We start from the raw sequence: 18,711 nt of genomic DNA, 5'->3' as shown, positions 1-18,711 counted from the left end.
ACAACTGCTTCCAAGTGGTTGCAACAAGTTTGCATTCCCACCAGCAATGGATGAGTGTACCCCTTACCCCACAACCACCTCTCCAGCAAAGGTTATTATTGGTGTTTTGGATTTTAGCCCATCTGACAGGTGTAAGATGATATCTCAGAGTTGTTTTTGATTTGCATTTCCCTGATAGCTAGGGAGGTTGAGCATGACCTTAAGTGTCTTTTGGCCATTCGAAACTTCTCATGTGAGAATCTCTGTTCAGTTCAGCGCCCCATTTTTTATTGGGTTAATTGGCATTTTACCGTCTAGTCTCTTGAGTTCCTTATATATTTTAGAGATCAGACCTTTGTCAGTTGCAGGGTTGGTGAAGATCTTTTCCCAGTCAGTAGGCCTGCTTTGTGTCTTAGTGACAATGTCCTTTGCTTTACAGAAGCTGCTCAACTCAGGAGGGTCCCATTTATTCACTGTTGCCCTTAAAGTCTGTGCCAGCTGGGTTATGCGTAGGGAAACGGTTCCCTGTGCCCATTTGTTGTAGAGTACTTCCCACTTTCTCCTCTATCAAGCTCAATGTGTTCAAATTAATATTGAGGTCTTTATACCATTTGGACTTGAGTTTTGTGCATGGTGATAATATGGATCTACTTTCATTCTTCTACAGGTTGACATCCAGTTATGCCAGCACCATTTGTTGAAGATGCCCTCTTCTTCCATTGTGTACTTTTGGCTCCTTTATCAAAATCAGTGTTCATAGGTTTGTGGTTTAAGATCCGGGCTCTTCTACGATTCCATTGGTCAAACTTCTCTGTTTTTATGCCAATACCAGCTGTTTTCAATACTGTTGCTTTGTAATAGAGTTTGAAGTCAGGGATGGTAATGCCTCCAGAAGAACCTTTATTGTATAAGATTTTTTGGCTATCCTGGGTTTCTTGTTTTTCCATATAAAGTTGATTATTGTCCTCTCAATCTCTGTGAAGAATTTTAATGGGACCTTGATTGGGATTGCATTGATCTATAGCTTGCTTTTGGTTTTAGAATTGCCATTTTTACTATGTTTATCCTCCCAATCCACGAGCAGGGAGCTACTTCCATTTTCTGGTATCCTCTTCAATTTCTTTCTTCAAAGACTTAAAGTTCTTGTCAAATAATCCTTCACTTCCTTGGTTAGAGATACTCCCAGATATCTTATGCTATTTGTGGCTATTGTGAAAGGTGATGCTTCTCTGATTTCCCTCTCTGCTTCCTTATCCTTTGTGTATAGGAGGGCAACTGATTTTTTGGAGTTGATCTTGTAACCTGCCACGTTACTGAAGGAGTTTATCAGCTGTAGGAGTTCTTTGGTGGAGTTTTTGGGGTCGCTTATGTATACTATCATATCATCTGCAAATAATGAAAGTTTAACTTCTTCCTTTCCAAATTGAATCCCCTTGATTCCCTTATTTTGTCTTATTGCTATTGCTAGAACTTCAAGCACTATATTGAAGAGATAAGGAGAGAGTGGACAGCCTTGTCGTGTTCCTGAATTTAGTGGGATAGCCTTGAGTTTCTCTCCATTTAATTTGATGTTAGCTGTCGGCTTGCTGTAAATAGCTTTTATTATATTTAGGAATGACCCTTGTATCCCTAATCTCTCCAAGACCTTTATCATAAAAGGGTGCTGAATTTTGTCAAATGCTTTTTCAGCATCTAATGAGATGACCATATGGTTTTTTTCTTTCAGTTTATTTATATGATGGATTACATTGATAGATTTTCGTATGTTGAACCAGCCCTGCATCTCTGGGATGATGATAATAAGAAAGAAATTAAAGTCTTCTTGAATTTAATGAAAACAAAGACACAACATACTCAAACCTATGGGACACAATGAAAGCAGTGCTAAGAGGAAAGTTCATAGCACTAAGTGCCCACTTAAAGAAAACGGAGAAAGCGCTCATTGGTGACTTAACAGCACACCTGAAAGCTCTGGAAAAAAAAGAAGCAGACTCACCTAGGAGAAGTAGAAGACTGGAAATAATCAAACTGAGGGCAGAAATCAACAAAATAGAAACACAGAAAACAATCCAAAGAATCAATGAAACAAAAGCTGGTTCTTGGAGAAAATCAACAAGATTGACAAACCCTTAGCCAAACTAATCAAACGGCAGAGGGAGAACATGCAAATTAATAAGATCAGAAATGAAAAGGGGGACATAACCACAGACACAGAGGAAATTCAGAGAATCATTAGATCTTACTACAAAAGCCTGTATGCCACAAAATTGGAAAATGTAAAAGAAATGGACAGTTTTTTAGATAAATACCATATACCAAAGTTAAACCAGGACCAGGTAAATGCTCTAAATGTCCTGTTAGTCGCGAAGAATTAGAAACTGTTATCAGAAACCTCCCTACCAAAAAGAGCCCAGGACCAGATGGTTTCAATGCGGAATTCTACCAGAACTTCCAAGAAGACCTAATACCTATACTCCTTAAGGTATTTCATAATATAGAAACACAAGAGTCACTGCCAAATTCCTTCTATGAAGCTACAGTTACCCTGATACCTAAACCCTCAAAGATCAACCAAGAAAGAGAATTACAGGCCAATCTCACTCATGAACATTGACGCAAAAATTCTCAATAAAATACTGGCAAACCGAATCCAAGAACACATTAGAAAATTATCCATTACGATCAAGAATAATTCTCTTTCAAAGAAATGTTGAGCTAGTCATAGTCATGCATACTTGTAATCCCAACAAGGGGAACACAGAGGTCAAGAGAAGCATGAGATCGAGGCCAGTATGGGCTGCACAGCAGAACCTGTCTCCAAAAAAGCAAAAGCATTAACCAGATATGGTGATCCACAGTTGCAATCCAGGACTTTGGAGGCTAATGCAATTTCAAGTCCAGCCTGGGAAATACAGATTAAAGCCAGTCTAGGTTACATGCCAAGACATCATCTCAAAAACAAACGTGGGGGACTGGAGAGATAGCTCAGTTATTAAGAGCACTGATTGCTCTTCCAGAGGACCCAGGTTCAATTCCCAGCATTAACACCCACAAGGCAGCTCACAACTGTCTGTAACTTCAAAACCTGACACCCTCACACAGGCATACAGGCAGGCAAAGCACCAATGCACACAAAATAAAAATAATTTATGCATAAAAATAATTTTATATAATAAATTATATATATTAAAATAAACACTGGATAAAACACTTTTAATTAATTATTATTTTAGGGGTCTAGAGAAATGACTCAGCAGATAAGAATGCTTTCTGCTCTTCCAGAGGACTCAAGTTTGGCTCACAGTACCCACGTTAGGCAGTTCACAGCTGCCTGGAACTCCAACTCTAGGGAATCCAACGCCTTCTTCTGGCATCCATGGGCATATGCACATGCACAAATATAAACATAGAATACCACATAAACATGATAAAAATTTTTTTGAAATTTTCAGTTGTTATTGGTATGATATATAATCTATTCATTTAAATACAGGACAGGCAGGGACAAAAAGGGAGATTTGCTGTTGGAAATTACACAAAAGTGAGAAGGGAAAATATGAATCTAAAAGCTAAGCAAATTTTACTATATTTTAATTACTAAACTATGAGAAAAGCCTGGCTGTGGATTTTCAAATAACCTTATATTTAAAGGACTTCTTGCATTTTCAGTATATGTAGGCAAGGTGGGCCTGCACGTGTCCATGCAGGTGCCCATGACGACTGGGGGCTCTGGGACCCCGAGAACTGGAGCAACCAGCACTGTGAGCCACATGGTGCTGGGACCAAGACAGGCCTTCAGTGAAATCAGTACAAATGCTGAACTAATAAAAGATCTCCTGTTTTTAAAATCGCCTTATTGTAATGAATAGGGTCGTTGCATTTTTTTTCCTCCTCTGCTGAAGCAGCCATGCCACTGAGCACAGGCTGCCATTTCAGAATTTGTTCAGGCACCACAACCACAAGATATTTAGGCTCGCACCCGAAAAAGGAACATGTGGTTTCGGGTTTTGCGTGTGCTCTCCCTCTGTCCTGCCCCCCTGCCATGCTCCTGGCCACCCAAGAGCATTAAACGTGGGCATTTTGATTCTGTCTAACCTGGTTAGATGGAGTTTTTTGCGCTGGCGGAGAGGCTCTGTTAGGAAAATATTCCTAACACACACTATTTCAGCTTCCAATCCTGTCTTACCTAATGGAATATAAGACTCTAAGGACACAGTGCTGCTGGGGACTGAGCAGTAACAAGCGTCAGTGTATTTTAAGCTCTTCCTGTCAGTAAACAAACAAACCGGTGCAAATTTTAAGTCAGTCAACATCAGTCTATAGAGTAGGCTATAGGCTTTCTTAACTCGCACCAATCTGGTGCCAAAGCTCTCTAGAGCCCAAAGGCAAAGAAGGTAACACTTCCATTACTAGGAAAAGCCAGATGCTTTTCCGCCACCCCTTTGATTCCATTTCACAAGTCCCCTCCCCACCCCACCTTCAGCCTGCCCCTCATATCTGTTACAGGTTAGAGAAACCGGGAACCCAAAGCACCGGTGCACTTTTCCTACCAACTGGGAGTTGCATTCCTAAGAGACTTTGACAGACTCAATGATATGGATGACTAATCAGGCTATCCCACGGACGCGAAATAATAAGTAGAATTTAACAGTTAAAATACTTAATTATAAAACAAAAGGACTATAAACCCAACTAGCACTCTAATACAATTACTTAGCCTTGGCTATAGGGTCTTTCTAACATCTTAGGAAGCAACTTAAACAGATTTATATGGAATTAAAAAAACAACAACAACAAAAAAAAAAAGCTAGCTTCCCAATTCTTCCTGAGAACAGAGTAACGCTGGGTTTTACACTACAAAACATGACAGAGAACATGATTCCTACTTTAATAATAATAAGACCATTTTGAGGGCTGTAACCTTAACTGACAAATAGCAATAAAGATAAATAACTTCTTTATATAATTACCACAAGCCAAAGTAGCACCATAGAGCCTATGCAAAGCGACACAACCCAGTGACAGCCCATGTGTAAAGGGCGGCTTGGGCGCGTAGCTCAGCGGCATTACTGATAGAAGTGTTTTATTTATGTCCTGCCTACTTTACGAGCTCCAGTTTTTCACACTTCAAATCCGGTTTTCAACTAGAAGGTCTTTCTACTCGTCCCCTCCTTTCACAGAAAACAAATTAAAATGACTGTTAAAGCTTTCATTCAGCACACAGCATAGGTTTGTCTTTCTGCACGATTACTCAGTCTGATATGTAAATGCAGAAAGAGAACATTAAGTGGTTGGGGAATTATGTCACCAACAAAATTACAAATGCAAAGGAAATGTGTAGACAGAAACCACGGTAAACAGTTGTTGTAAGATTCAAAGATCAAAGAAATTAGGAAAATCCGGAGATGAAATGGAAAAACACTCTAGACTATACTACATCAACAGAAGCTAAGGATAAAAACATAAATGCCAGAAGTTAAAGTGCAATATTTTGGACAAAGCCTCAAAGAAAATTCCAAAAGGTTCTAGAAACTGTTTTCACGTAAAAAGCATGAGGCACACTGACTGTAAAGCATTCGCTGCGGCTGCAGGCTTATCTGCTGTAAAGCATGTGTGGTGCTGGCGGCTGCAGGCTGTGTCTGCTGTAGAGCATGGTGCTGCGGCTGCAGGCTGTGTCCTGCTGTAAAGCATGGTGCTGTTCGGGCTGCTAGCTGTGTCGCTGTAGAGCACTGGCATGCTAAACCTGGAAAGACTCTCAGCATGTCCCAGCTTCCCTCCACATTTAGGTATATATTTGACATCTCTCAAGAAAGTGATGATACCTAATCAAATAATCTTTATCTGCCACTTGGGAAACTGAGCACAGCAAAGGCAAGATGCTCAGTCAGGTCTACCTCATACAAAAGGGAAGCAGTAAGAACTGGAAATGTAAATATTCAGGATCATGATTCTCCAGTCTGAATGCTTATTTCACATCCCTGTGTGGATTAAAGTGGGTGTGTGCGCATGTGCACGCTTGTTCTCTGTCTCTCTCTGTCTCTCTGTCTCTCTCTCTCTCTCACACACACACACACACAGAGAGAGAGAGAGAGACAGACAGACAGACAGACAGACAGACAGACAGACAGACAGACAGAGACAGAGAGGAGAGACAGAATTGGTCTACCCAGAAGAACAGCGAGGTAGGTATCCCACATAAATTCGTCTTAGAGTACAAGAAGGAAATGCAGGTTTAAAATTAAAGCATAATGAACAAGGTAGAACCAGGGCTGCCAAATAGGTGGGGGTGTGGTGGTGGTGTAAAAAAGGGTGTTGGTAATAAAGGGTGCTGTTATTAAGGATAATTACACCAACTTGATCTGAATCCAGTGTTTTTAATTCACTGGAAAAGAAGTATTAAAGAAGCAGAGAATTCCTTTACAAATAAACATATTCATCCAAGAAAGTTTCTAACAATAAGTCAATCTAACTGTAATAAAAAGCAGAAGTTATTTCAGTGTTTATAATTTTAACAATAATGGCCTTCTTATTGAAGTTACACTTACATCACTTCCCCGTTCCCTCCCTCCTCCCACCCCTCTCATGCACCCTGCTAGCTGTCATATTCATGGCCTCTTTTTCTTTAATTGTTCTCCACATTGATTTCCAGAGAAGCAGCGCCATTTTCAATCCCACCACAAATCCCCTCCAGCATTTGGCTGTTGTTTTGCCAATTTTGCTGTTCTGACTAGGAAAGGTAAAATCTCCAAGTTGTTTTAATTTGCATTTCCCTGATTGCTAGGGAAAAATGAACATGTTGTCAGACTTTCTGAACCATATTATTTCTTTCTTTGGGAACCGTGTTCAGACCCCAAGCCCATTGTTTAAATGGGTCATTTGTTTTTTAGCTCTTCGTTTTCTGAGTTCTTTATGTATTCAGGGTAGTGGTCCTCTGTCAGAAGGATACCTGGCCACAATTCTCTGCAATCTGTGGGCTACCTCTTTACTCTCTGTTGTTTCTTTAGCTGTGCAGAAGCTTTACAGTTTAATGAGGTCTCACTTCTTGGGCAAATGGAATCCTATTCAGAAAGCCCTGTCCTGCACCTATATCCTGTAGGTACTGCCTATGCTCTCTTCTGGCAAGTCCAGTGTTTCATGTTTCACATTCAATCCATTTGGTCTTTGGTCCATTTGGAGTTAGTTTTATGCAGGTGATAGATATGGGTCTTACTTCATTCCTTGACATGTGGAGAGCCAGTTTCCCTAGTACCATTTGTTGAAGATACCTTCTCTCCTCTAGAATATTTTTGGCATCTCTGTCAAATATTAGATGGCTGAAGTTACACTTATTCATGTTTGGATATTGGTTCTGTTCCATTTGTCTACATGTCTGTTTTAATGCCAATACCGCAACTGCTTAACATAAGAATGTTATACTAAGCTACTAAAATTACTTTAAGTTCTAATAAACTACATGAAAACTTTTAATATGGGAAAAAGGAATATGTTTTGATGTGGCTACACTGGGAAGTGAGACAAGGTATCCACAAGGGGCCTGAAGTGAGATTATGGTTTAAATAGAAAGCCAAGGATTTGAATCTTAAAGCAGTCCAGGTCCACATCATTAACCAGCTTCCTTCCCAGGCTTTAAGGTGGCCTGACAAGTTATTAGAACTGTGAAATCTCTATCCCGGAGACAGGTTCTACCAGCATGAGATTCCTGGGGAACTCCCACATCTCTGGGGTCCCTTCTTCAAACAGTCTGGTACTCAGACTGAGAGATAAAAATGTCCCTTTAGAATATCTTCATTTCTGCCTGGCCTATAGCAATTCCCCCACACTGTTTAAGACCTCAGTCTTGGGGCAAAATATTCTGAAATGGATGTGATAAACCAGATGCTAGCAGAGCCCAAAGTTAGAACATAGTTGGTGGTAGACAGCCATGTATACTTTTGGATTCTTGGGAAATGGTCCAAAGGTCAAGGTTCATGTAAAGATTGTCCCTCTAGGTACTAGCTCCTTAAACTAGCTTATACCTACTTAAAATGGAAGCTACCAGCCTTCAGAGAACTCTTGCCTCTGTGAAGGGTTTCACTGTATAAGTATAGTTTCTGGCAAAGAGACATGAACAATGTATCTGAGATGTATCACCCACAAAGAATGCAGAACGGATGACCTGGGCCACTTCTATACCTCAGTTGCCTGAACTGGGCCAAAAGGGGTTTTTTGTCACTAACTTCTAACATCTGTGACTTATCCCCACTATTATTGTGGTATCAAACCACACCAATCAGGATGAATCATTTCCTGGGGCACAGTCTGAATGAAAATGTCCCAGATAGGTTCATATAGTTGAATACTTGGACTACAGTTGATGGAGCTATCCAGGAAGGATTAGGAAGTGTGGCCTTGTGGAAGGAAGTGAGTGGGTCACTGGGGCAGACTCTGAGATCTCAAAGACCCATGCTATTTATTCAGTTGCGAAATACATTTTTAACTGGGCAAAGATGTGTTACATTTGTTTATGCTAAGGAATATTACTTTAACTGTGTGAAGGTGTGTTGCTTTTGTTTATGCTTTGTTTAATTATGAAAAGATGAGTTGCCTTTGTTTCGCCTTGCCTGCCTAAGGCACCTGATTGGTCTAATAAAAAAGCTGACTGGCCAGTAGCTAGGGAGAGGGATGGGCAGGGCTGCCTGGCAGGAGAGAGAAGAGAGAAAAAGGAGAGAGAGGAAAGGAAGAGAGGAGAGAACAAGGGAGATGCCTGGGGTCAGCCAGGCAGCCACCGGCCAGTGGATGTGAGTAGCAGTAAAAGTAAGATATACAGAAAGTAAGCTTAAAGCCCCAACGCACAAGATAAAGAGAAACTGGTTAATTTAAGTTAAAAGAGCTAGCCAGAAAGGAGCCTAAGCTAGGCAGAGCATTGCAAACAAATAAGAAGTCTCCATGTTATAATTTGGGAGCAGGCTGGTGCCCTAAAAGAAAAAGCCTGCTACCCTCCCCAGTTAGCTCTCTGTCTTGTCTCACACTTGTGGATCAAGATGTAAGCCCTCAGCAGCTGTTCCCAGCATATGCCTACACATCTGCCTGCACGCCTGCCTGCAGCCATGATCCCTGCCATGATGGTCATGACCTCTAACTTTCTGAAACTAAAAGCCCCATATAAATGCTTTCTTTTATAAGTTGCCTTGGTCTTATTACACGGATAGGAAAATAGTTAAAATGCCCGTCATCGTGGGTCAATGGAGAATGAATCAGAAAAGGTTCCTGAACAATGCATCCAGATAACACGGTTCAGAAAGGGCAGGAAGCTGTCAGCCCTGACAGAAACGCATCCTGGGCATGGTGTTGCTTGCCTGTAATCCCAGCACTGGGGGATCTGAGATGGGAGAAGTTGACACCAGCCTATGCATCATCACAAAACAACAAGATGGATTTGCTTGTGCCAGCCTTTCCCATAAAATAAATTCTTTCAGGCATAATCTGCTTTTATCCTATAAAGGTATACATTTTTTAATTTTAAAACATTTTAATTTTTAAAAATTTTTATTTTAATACATTTTTAAAACTCTCCAACTTCATGATTAGAATTTATGTATAAATTATAAAAACACTAGTGGTACTACTTTTATTTTTTACTTATTATTATCTTTAAAAAGCTACAAGAAATAGAGGCTTCTCTCTGAAGTATAGGTACCTAAAATATATGCATTTCCTGAAGAAAGGTAACTTTAACATATACAAGACTTGTACAGGTTAACTACCTGTAACCTCTCTTTCCACCAAACTCCTATGTTCAAATACACACACACACACACACACACACAAACTACAGTAACTTTTTTAGTAAATAAAGATATTGGCTCCTAGCCTGGTGTAAAGCTCAGAGGCAGAAAGACTGCCTAATAAATACAAGGATCTAGATTTAATCTCTAAAGCCACAAAAAATAAATAAATAAAATATTAAAATTAAAATAAGGTTACATTCCCCCTGGAGAGCCAAGGTGGGGCACAAACCCACCACAGTGTATCTGCCTTTCTGTACCGAGTGGTCACTTGTGGGACCAAAGAGAACAAAGAGCTCTTGAATGCGTTAGGGACTGCTGTAAGAATTAGTCTCCAGGAAGAGAAGCCGCTGACGCTTCCCTGCTGGCAAGATGTTTTTTCCAGATCTAAATTCTTCTAACTAAATTTGATGCAAAATGTCTGGAGAGTCTGGTTGGACGAACTTAAAAACAAAATCTGGTGGACATTGCAAAAACCAATTTCAAATAGTTTATTCTTTCAATAATAAAAAAACTATGATTATTGTTAAATGCATAGCAATTACAAATAAATGACTGTCCTTTCTCCTAAAATACAAGAAATCGGCTTTTTCTGAGACTTGATAATAAAGTTTTAACACTGAAAGAGCTGCTAACTTGGCTAGCAATATTTTAATATTTAAAAGCAACATTCTTTTAACACAGCCCGCACTCAGTGAACACGACACTCCTGCAGACGTGGATGCAGCAAACTGCGAAGGATTCAATCGCGTTTCAAGTTCGGGAATGCAGGTAGCACCTGTGTCGACCCACTGACGTGTCAGAGGAGAGTGTCTCCAATGAGCTCATATAATTAACCTCAGTACTCAGGAGGCAGAGGCATGTGGATGGCTTGTGAGTTCCAGGGAGCCCCAAAAACAGTAAAATGATCTGAAGTTGGCAATAAAACATTCCATCTGAAGCTGGAGAGATGACTAAACTCTGCAGAGGACCAGGTTAGGGGTCCCAGATGTCCACCTGTCCTCTGTGCCTCCTACTCCAGGGGGACACAGATTTAAAGATAGATAGATGGATGGATAGATAGATAGATAGATAGATAGATAGATAGATAGATAGATAGATAGATAGATAGATAGATAGATGATAGACAGACAGACAGACAGACAGATAGATATAGATATAGATAAATAGATAAGATCTGTGTTGTGGCTAAAGATGGCTCAGCAGTTAAGAACACTGACTTCTTTAACAGAGGACCTGGGTTTGATCCTTAACACCCACATGGTTGCTCACAACCATCAGTAATTCCAGTTCTAGGGGACCCAACACCCTTTCCTAGCCTCCCTGGGTACCAGGCACACACATGATATAGACACACATGGGGGCAGAAGACCAATATGCATAAAATAATGCACTACTAATATTCAAGGCACAGGTTTCAGTTTTGGAATATGCATACCACAGCTTAACCATTGATACAAGCATAAGTGCCCCTCATTGTCTCCAACAATGAACATCCAGCTCCTCGTTTGGGGAAGAAATCATCGTCTTCAGACACTACAGGCATCATGGAAACTTCTATAGTAAACGTTCTACTGAGCAGAATGACGGTCTGAGACTCCGTGGAGACCTTAGAGAAGCTGTTTCGAGGCTCCAGTTGAGCTCCTCAGACCTGACGCATGATCTGAGCTGCTGGAGGACGCTCGGGATTTCAATTCTTATGCTAACACTTACGAAACTACTCACTGGCAAACTGTGTCATGTGTTTAATATTGATATTAATTTTATTTTTCTTTCGTTTTAAGTGAAAAATTGCCGTACACTCTGAACTGTTTAAGCACACAAACATAAGGCAACTTGGCACCACCTGACATGAGCTAAACTGAAGCAAAGTCTGCATTACAAGCAAGTGTGGCTCACACTCGGCCCAGCAAACCCTGGAAGACAATGGTTTTCACGTTGAAGAAAATAAGCCACCAGGAGAAGCATCTCCCCATCGTCTTCAACAGTACTCACCTTTACTTCTAAAGGAGTAACTTCTTAGAAATATTAAGTGAAAATAATTAATGGTGCCAATTAAGGAATTTTTTATATACTTTTCCAAGAAAAAAAATTCTACTATTAACAGTCACACTCCAACACTTCAGTGAAACCATATTCTACAGAACTCCTTGACTAAGGTATTTAATAAGAGCCAGGTGCAGTGGCTGAAGGAAAAGTGCCATGAGTTCAAAGCCAGCCAGGGCTAAAAAAAATGAGACTATACAAAAATCCTTTTGTACAATTAAATTGAATCACTTACTGCAAAGAGCCCACCCTGACGGCTACAGGAATGTGGGGGAGCTGTGTGGCCCACTTCAGCGTCACATCCTGGTAAACATGCAGCATGTGATCGTGGTTCCCAATCAGGGTGTTTACTGTGCCTTCAGAGACTGCAGGTGGAAGATACAGAAAGAAAGTAAAGAAAAGGGCCGTTCAAAAGGGTGGTACACTGTGGTCTCTTCAGTATCACACACTAATTGTATTATCTTGGTTTTAGCACATAAAGATTTTAGGTGATAAGATACTTAGGTTGGCAAAAAAGAAATAAATCATTTCAAAGACAGAAGTATAGATATCAGCCAAGGTGTTTGCATTTCATCTAGAAGGTATGAATTCTATTAACATATCACACATCTAAACTAATGATTGACAGGCAGTCATTGCAAGCCATTCTATTAGACAACATTGCTCTGTTTATAAAAGAGTGATATTCTCATGGAAGGATTCTTGAATAGTCGCATTACAGAGAGCAGAAATGAGCTGGAGGCCCGTCTACAGGGACCTTACAGAGTCAAGGGCTGGCAAGACCACGTGTGCTTTATATCAAATGTCTACAGAACAGTGAAAGTGAACGGCTCAGTGAAAGCTACTTTCCTAGATGTTTGAAATGTGTGTCTGGGCACGGCATTTTCTGATGTGTGCATGCATGCATACGACAGAGTCAGAAAGGATAACAGAAAGTCTTCGTACTCACCTGAGCAATATGGGAGAAAACAGCTGGGGCTACAATCGAGCTTCTTCATGAATCGAATCTGCCCATTATCCTTCAGGCAAAAAAAGTTTCTCTCACCAAGCACAAAAACAGAAGACGCTGACTGGTTAAAGGGGATGATACAGATGTCAAGCGCTTGCTCTCCGATGTTCAGAGTCCAGTCCACCTGCAAAGCAAAGGCCAGCGGTGATGGAGCTGTTAAAAACTACAGGCCCGTCACTTTCATGTCAGCGAAAATGAAGAAACTGCTTTACAGCAAACCAAGATATCTACCTTCTTAGTTTTGTTGTGAGGCTGGCTTGCTTGCCATCACTGTAGTTAGTATTTTATAGGTTTTATCCGATCCCTTACCAAGTGATATTAACTACTCAGAGATTCCAAAGCATGCATCAGCAAAGTCACCTATAGAGCAGTGGAAGAGTGGTCGGGGGGGCACTGACATGCAGTAACATACTATCTACACAAAAGGCTGCACAAGTTCTGAATGTTCTCTGTACAGAAATGACAGTGGCTAGAGAGATGACTCAGCAGGTAGAGGACCAGAGTCCGTTCCCAACCCCCACGTGGTAACTCACAGCCATTGGGCTCTACCTACAGGGGATCTGATGGCCTCTTCAGACCTCCACAGGCACACAGACACACATTCAGACAAAATATCCATGCATATACAATAAAAATATTTATTAAAAATGATAAATTTTGGAGATTGATTTGTTAGACCTGACTTAAATATTAAACAATGTACACATTAATCAAAACATCACATGGAAATCCATATACATGCTCATGTTTTATATTTCAGTTTAAAAACAGATTTAATCTTTTAAACCTATGTTTATCTTGAAAATCAATAAATCATACTCATTAAAACCCATATTTAATATTGCTGTAAACATGATGTTTTGCAACAAAGACAGCTCTATAATGCATCCATATGTAGTCCTGCACTGTGTCGCCACCAAGTGATGACAGGAGTACGGGCAGACTGGCTCCTCGACACTAGGAACTACCCAGAGAGCTGGAGAGAAGTCTACTCCTGTGGAGTATGCTCTATATTCAGTAGAGAGCTGGAGAGAAGTCTACTCCTGTGGAGTATGCTCTATATTCAGTAGAGAGCTGGAGAGAAGTCTACTCCTGTGGAGTATGCTCTATATTCAGTAGAGAGCTGGAGAGAAGTCTACTCCTGTGGAGTATGCTCTATATTCAGTAGATGCTTCTTAAAATAATGAAAGGATAGACATAAATTATAAGTGCAGAATGTTTTTAGAAGAGTTCAGCAAGAGTTACCATTTTTAATTAATATATGTGTAAGGATGCACATGAGGAAGGCTTCACAAGAAGACAAAATCTACACCAAGAAGTGAACAGCCTCAGTTAACATCTAATAACCTAACACCAGTAATCTGTAAAAAGGAAAGAAGCCCAAGCATGGTGGCCCATGCCTATAACTCCAGCATTCAGAAAGACTGAGAGTTTAAGGACAGGTGCTCTGTGGCTTGGGGAAGTCATCAGTGGACCCTATCAATTACAATACTGATGTGCCCTGACAAGATTGGTTCACCAGGCAACTGTGGCATGACATTTCGGGGACATCAAACCACTGCTGGTTCTAATTGCTCCTAAGATCTGGGCAGTGGTGGCGCACGCCTTTAATCCCAGCGCTCGGGAGGCAAAGGCAGGTGGATCTCTGTGAGTTTGAGGCCAGCCTGGCTTACAGAGTGAGTTCCAGAACAGCCAAGGCTATTATACAAAGAAACCTTGTCTTGGGGGTGGGGACAGTGACCCCAAACAGCTCAAAGAGTGGAGAATAAGTGACTCTGGGATGCTAGCCTTAAACGGGGGCATCTGTATTACTCCCCCAAAGCTAAAGGAGCCTCAGGAAGAGGGAGGGGAAAGGATATAAGAACTAGATGCTGGGAAGGAAGGGCATGAAAGCTGCCTTCTGGCCATGCCAGGGCCACTGCACTCTTGAACTCACCGTGGCTATGCCTACCTGCACAAGAGCGACCTCAGATCAGGCCTGTCACCCTCTGCCATGTGTTAATAAAGGGCTCTCATCCCCACACGCGCACTGCACACTGCACACGCGCACTGCAGGACAATGGCAATTACTGAGAGCTATAGAGCAGGGCTCATCTTCCATGGTGTAGACTCGGCTAAGTTACCCACATTTCTGTAAATCCCCACTCATGTTCATACAAGCTGTGGTGGACTCAATGGAAATGGCCCCGTAGGCTCAGAGAGTGACACCATTAAAATGTGCGGCTTTGTTAGAGTGGGTGTGGCCTTGTTGGAGGAAGTGTGTCACTAGGGATAGGCTTTGAGGTTACAAATGTTCAATCCAGACCCAGTGTCACCGTCTCTTCCTGCTGCCTGCGGATCAGAAATAGAACTCTCGGCTTCCTCTCCAGTACCACATCTGCCTGCATGCTGCCATGCTTCCTCCCATGACAATAATGGGCTAAACCTCTGAACTGTAAACCAGCCCCAGTTAAATGTTTTCCTCTACTATAGTTGCCGTGGTCATGGTGTCTCTTCACAGCAACAGCATACTGACTAACACACAAGCAAACACAATTACCTTAGGAGGTTCAAATAAGATTTAAGGTACCCAAGTAGGAGAAGCCATGTTGGGGTGAAATGTTTCAGTTAGGGAGTGGAAGGGTAGCAGGGGTTATTAAAATGCCCAAACCTGAAATACAAATGTATGGAATTGGTAAGAATAAAAAATTTTAAAGAGTTTAAGTACAATCTTGGATACATAGCAAGTTTAAGGCCAGCCTAGGCTACATTAGACCCTTTCTCAAAAAAAAGTAAGGGTGGGTCCCTTTAAGAGACAAGCCATGCCCACCCCCGACCCCTGTCCACTGCCAAGGCAGGCAGATCTTCCTTCCTGCATCAACAAGTACAAGTTAGCAAATCTCTCTCACACTGCCTTCCATAGTCTTAAAAATACTTTTAATTGTACAAAAAAAAATCTGTCACAGTCATTCTGATATAAATATGCTGCTGTTTATACAATGTATATGACTAAAACTTATGTTTTCATAAACCCAAAGAATTCTTGTGAGTTCCAGGGAGCCGAATTGAAGAATCCACCTTAAACAGGTCAGATACACCCCCTCTCAATTCCCTGATCCTAATTTTTTTTCCTAAACTTAACTTTGTCCTCTGTTCTGCGAATACCTTAAACAGGTGTAAGAGAACACCAGACGTTTCCATACCACAAACACTGGACAGGAGCAAAGAGACCAGCTAAGCCAGGATGTAACCAGCGTCCAGCTTTCTCAGGTTCCCCCCTCAAGACGACGCCCACAAATAAGCAGGAATCCATCGCCCAAATCCTTTAACCTGTTGTGCCTAACCTCCCGACTTTTTATTATATTAAAAAAAAGATGGGAATATAGTGGTCTGTCCTGTCCCTTTAAGAGACAAGCTCTGCCCCCTCCCCCATCCTCTGCCAAGGCAGGCAGATCTGCCTTCCTGCCTGCAGCCCAAGCCCTTTCCTTTCTGTCTGTCTCCCAAAGAGGTAGCTGCTGCCATGGCTCCTCTCCTCTCCCCACCCCACCCCTGCTTCTGGTTCTCTTTCTTTCTCTCTCTCTGCCCCTCTCTGCCCTTTCCCTTTCTCCCCTTCCCCTTTCCCCTCCACAACCCACTAAACAAATATCCAACCTCACTCTGCATGGCATGCCTGCCCATCAAGGTCTCTCACCGGCCACATGGCTCCCTGCCGGGGATCTGCTGCCCCTTGTGGCCCACAGGCCACTAGGGGAATGGTGCCATTTTATTTTTACCATTACATAAGGAAAGAATAAATCCAAAGAATTTGAAGAGTCACTTTAAAGATGGCTAAAAAGACATGACTTTAGATATTAATCTACCTCCTTTAGGATTAAAACAGCTGATGAACATCTGCAGGAATGAGTCTGGCCAGAAAGGGAGATGTTGTCAATGTGCACAAAAGAACATCTGTGGGAGAGAAGCAGCACTGTAACGACAGGGAGGGGAGCCAGACTGCCACAGACTGATGCAGCTCTGCGCTCATCCCTGCTGGACACAGCGGTACAGCCAGACATTAGCACTTGCCAGGCTGGCCCAAGAATGTCAGGAGTTAGGAAAAAAGGAGGAAAGGGAAAAGGAAAGTGGGGAAGGGAGTGAATCATTCAAGTGCCATCTCATCAGATGCCAGTGAACACATAAACATAAGCACTGCATCTCCCCCACACTGTAATTAGCTAGAAGTCTAATATTAATGACAGTGAGGTGTAACTCAGGTTGGTGTGTGCATTCCTAAGAGATAAAGATTCATCCGGAATAGCTAAGCATACCATTTCTGAGGCCATGATCTGAGACCTGGTTTAAATCCTTTCATTCCCTAGGCACTGAGTATCATTGTCTGACTTCACAGGGGAACAGCACACAGCCTAAGCTTACCAAGAATATTAATTTGTAAATTCCCCCACTTCCAACAAAGATGGGACAACACGATAGGATTCAGTATCTTGCCTGACACAACCACAAAACGCAGAGAACCCAGAAAACAGTGGTTTGTAGGACAGTAAGAATAATGACAATGCCTTACACACAAAACAAACCAGCACCTCCAGCCACACAATGGCTCTTCCAGAGCAGCTTCAGGGAGGGTGGAGCCAGGCAGAGCCCAGCAAACTTACTGAACTGAGAAGATGAATTCAGAGGCCAGAGAGACCAAGGCAGTTAGAGCTGACAACACATTCGATGAGACCAACCCTGGGAGACGTATAGAAACTTCACCTCAGATGTCCACCTGAGAATTCATCAGTATATTTCAGAAAGAAACTTAGGGAAGGCCAGGGAACCCTCCTCTCAGGATTCCAGGTAGCAGTGCCCAACATCCACAAGAACTGAATCTGTGCTCAAAAGTTTGTAGCCCCGGAGCACTGGTGGGGCACACAGAAGAATCTGGTCTCATGACTGGGGAAAATAAGCCATACAATAAGTAGTTTTGCTCCACCTAATAAATTTTTAAAACAACGTCCAAAAAGATCAAACTGTTTTCAAACAACTGTGTCCCCGGACTAAGCTTAGCCTGTAATAATTAAAAAATATCTAAAATACAATAAAATAAAATTGACTATATCTGACATCTAATAACTTTTAAATTAACAGTCATGCAAATAAAATCAAACAGGAAATGTGATTTACAATGAAGAGAAATAAATCAACTGAAACTAACTCAAAACTGATACAGATGTTAAGAATTAGAAAAACAAGATATTAAATATTATAACTACTTTCTATCTTCAAAAAGTTATATGAAGATACTGGAGATGCAAATGTTCAAACTGAATTTACAGAAACAAACTCTATACCAAATTAGTTTCATTCCACCAGAAAGAAGTTATTAGTGGTCATGATTACAGCAATAAAAATTATCCCAAGTGAAAGAGCAAGAATAAATGACTTTTTAATGGGAAATGAAATCGTTGGATGGTAAAAAGCTGTCTGAGGCCCAGGGCACAGTCTTTGCCATTGCAAAATTAATTAATTAATTGACAAAATGAAAAGAAAGATCTGTGAGCCGTGGGGAAGTCTTCAGCAAGCTAAGTACGTGTATAATTAGAGTAGTCCATAGAAAAGACAGAGATACATGCACACAAAATAGCTAAAGAATTGATGGCCCAATTTTTTTCAATTTTTATGAAAATTGTAAATTCACAGATGCAGGAGGATCAACAAGTACTAAATCTGAGAGACATAAAAGGGAGAAAGAAGAGAAAGGGAGAAAGATGCCAGAATCTGAACTGCTCAAAACAAGTGTTTAAGGGGAAAAAAAGCCTAAAAATTAAGCCAAGGAAAACTTGTATGGACAGAGAAATATAAGGTATAAAAATTTCATACTAAAGAGATGTTTTTCTGGGTCAGCAAAATGGCTCAGGGAATAAAGAAGCTTGCTGCCAAGCATGAAGATCTGTA

The 18,711-nt window shown here is 41.3% G+C and overlaps 1 protein-coding gene across 4 annotated transcripts in view; it reads right to left on the bottom strand.

Annotated features, from left to right (window-relative positions):
* Nucleotides 1-18,711, bottom strand: part of Bbs9 (Bardet-Biedl syndrome 9) — a 424,274-nt gene that overhangs the window by 285,244 nt on the left and 120,319 nt on the right. For all 4 annotated transcript variants that reach the window (XM_038322510.2, XM_038322513.2, XM_038322511.2 and 1 more), the window contains exons 8-9: nt 12,739-12,922; nt 12,025-12,154 (exon numbers count right to left, since the gene is read on the bottom strand). In XM_038322510.2, coding sequence (XP_038178438.1) covers nt 12,025-12,154; nt 12,739-12,922 — 314 coding nt within the window. The remainder of the gene's footprint in view (nt 1-12,024; nt 12,155-12,738; nt 12,923-18,711) is intronic.

Source organism: Arvicola amphibius, chromosome 3 (assembly GCF_903992535.2).
Source record: "Arvicola amphibius chromosome 3, mArvAmp1.2, whole genome shotgun sequence".
Classification (NCBI taxonomy): Eukaryota; Metazoa; Chordata; class Mammalia; order Rodentia; family Cricetidae; genus Arvicola; species Arvicola amphibius.
Note: the sequence above shows the minus strand (reverse complement) of the source record. Positions and strands in the feature narration are given on the sequence as shown.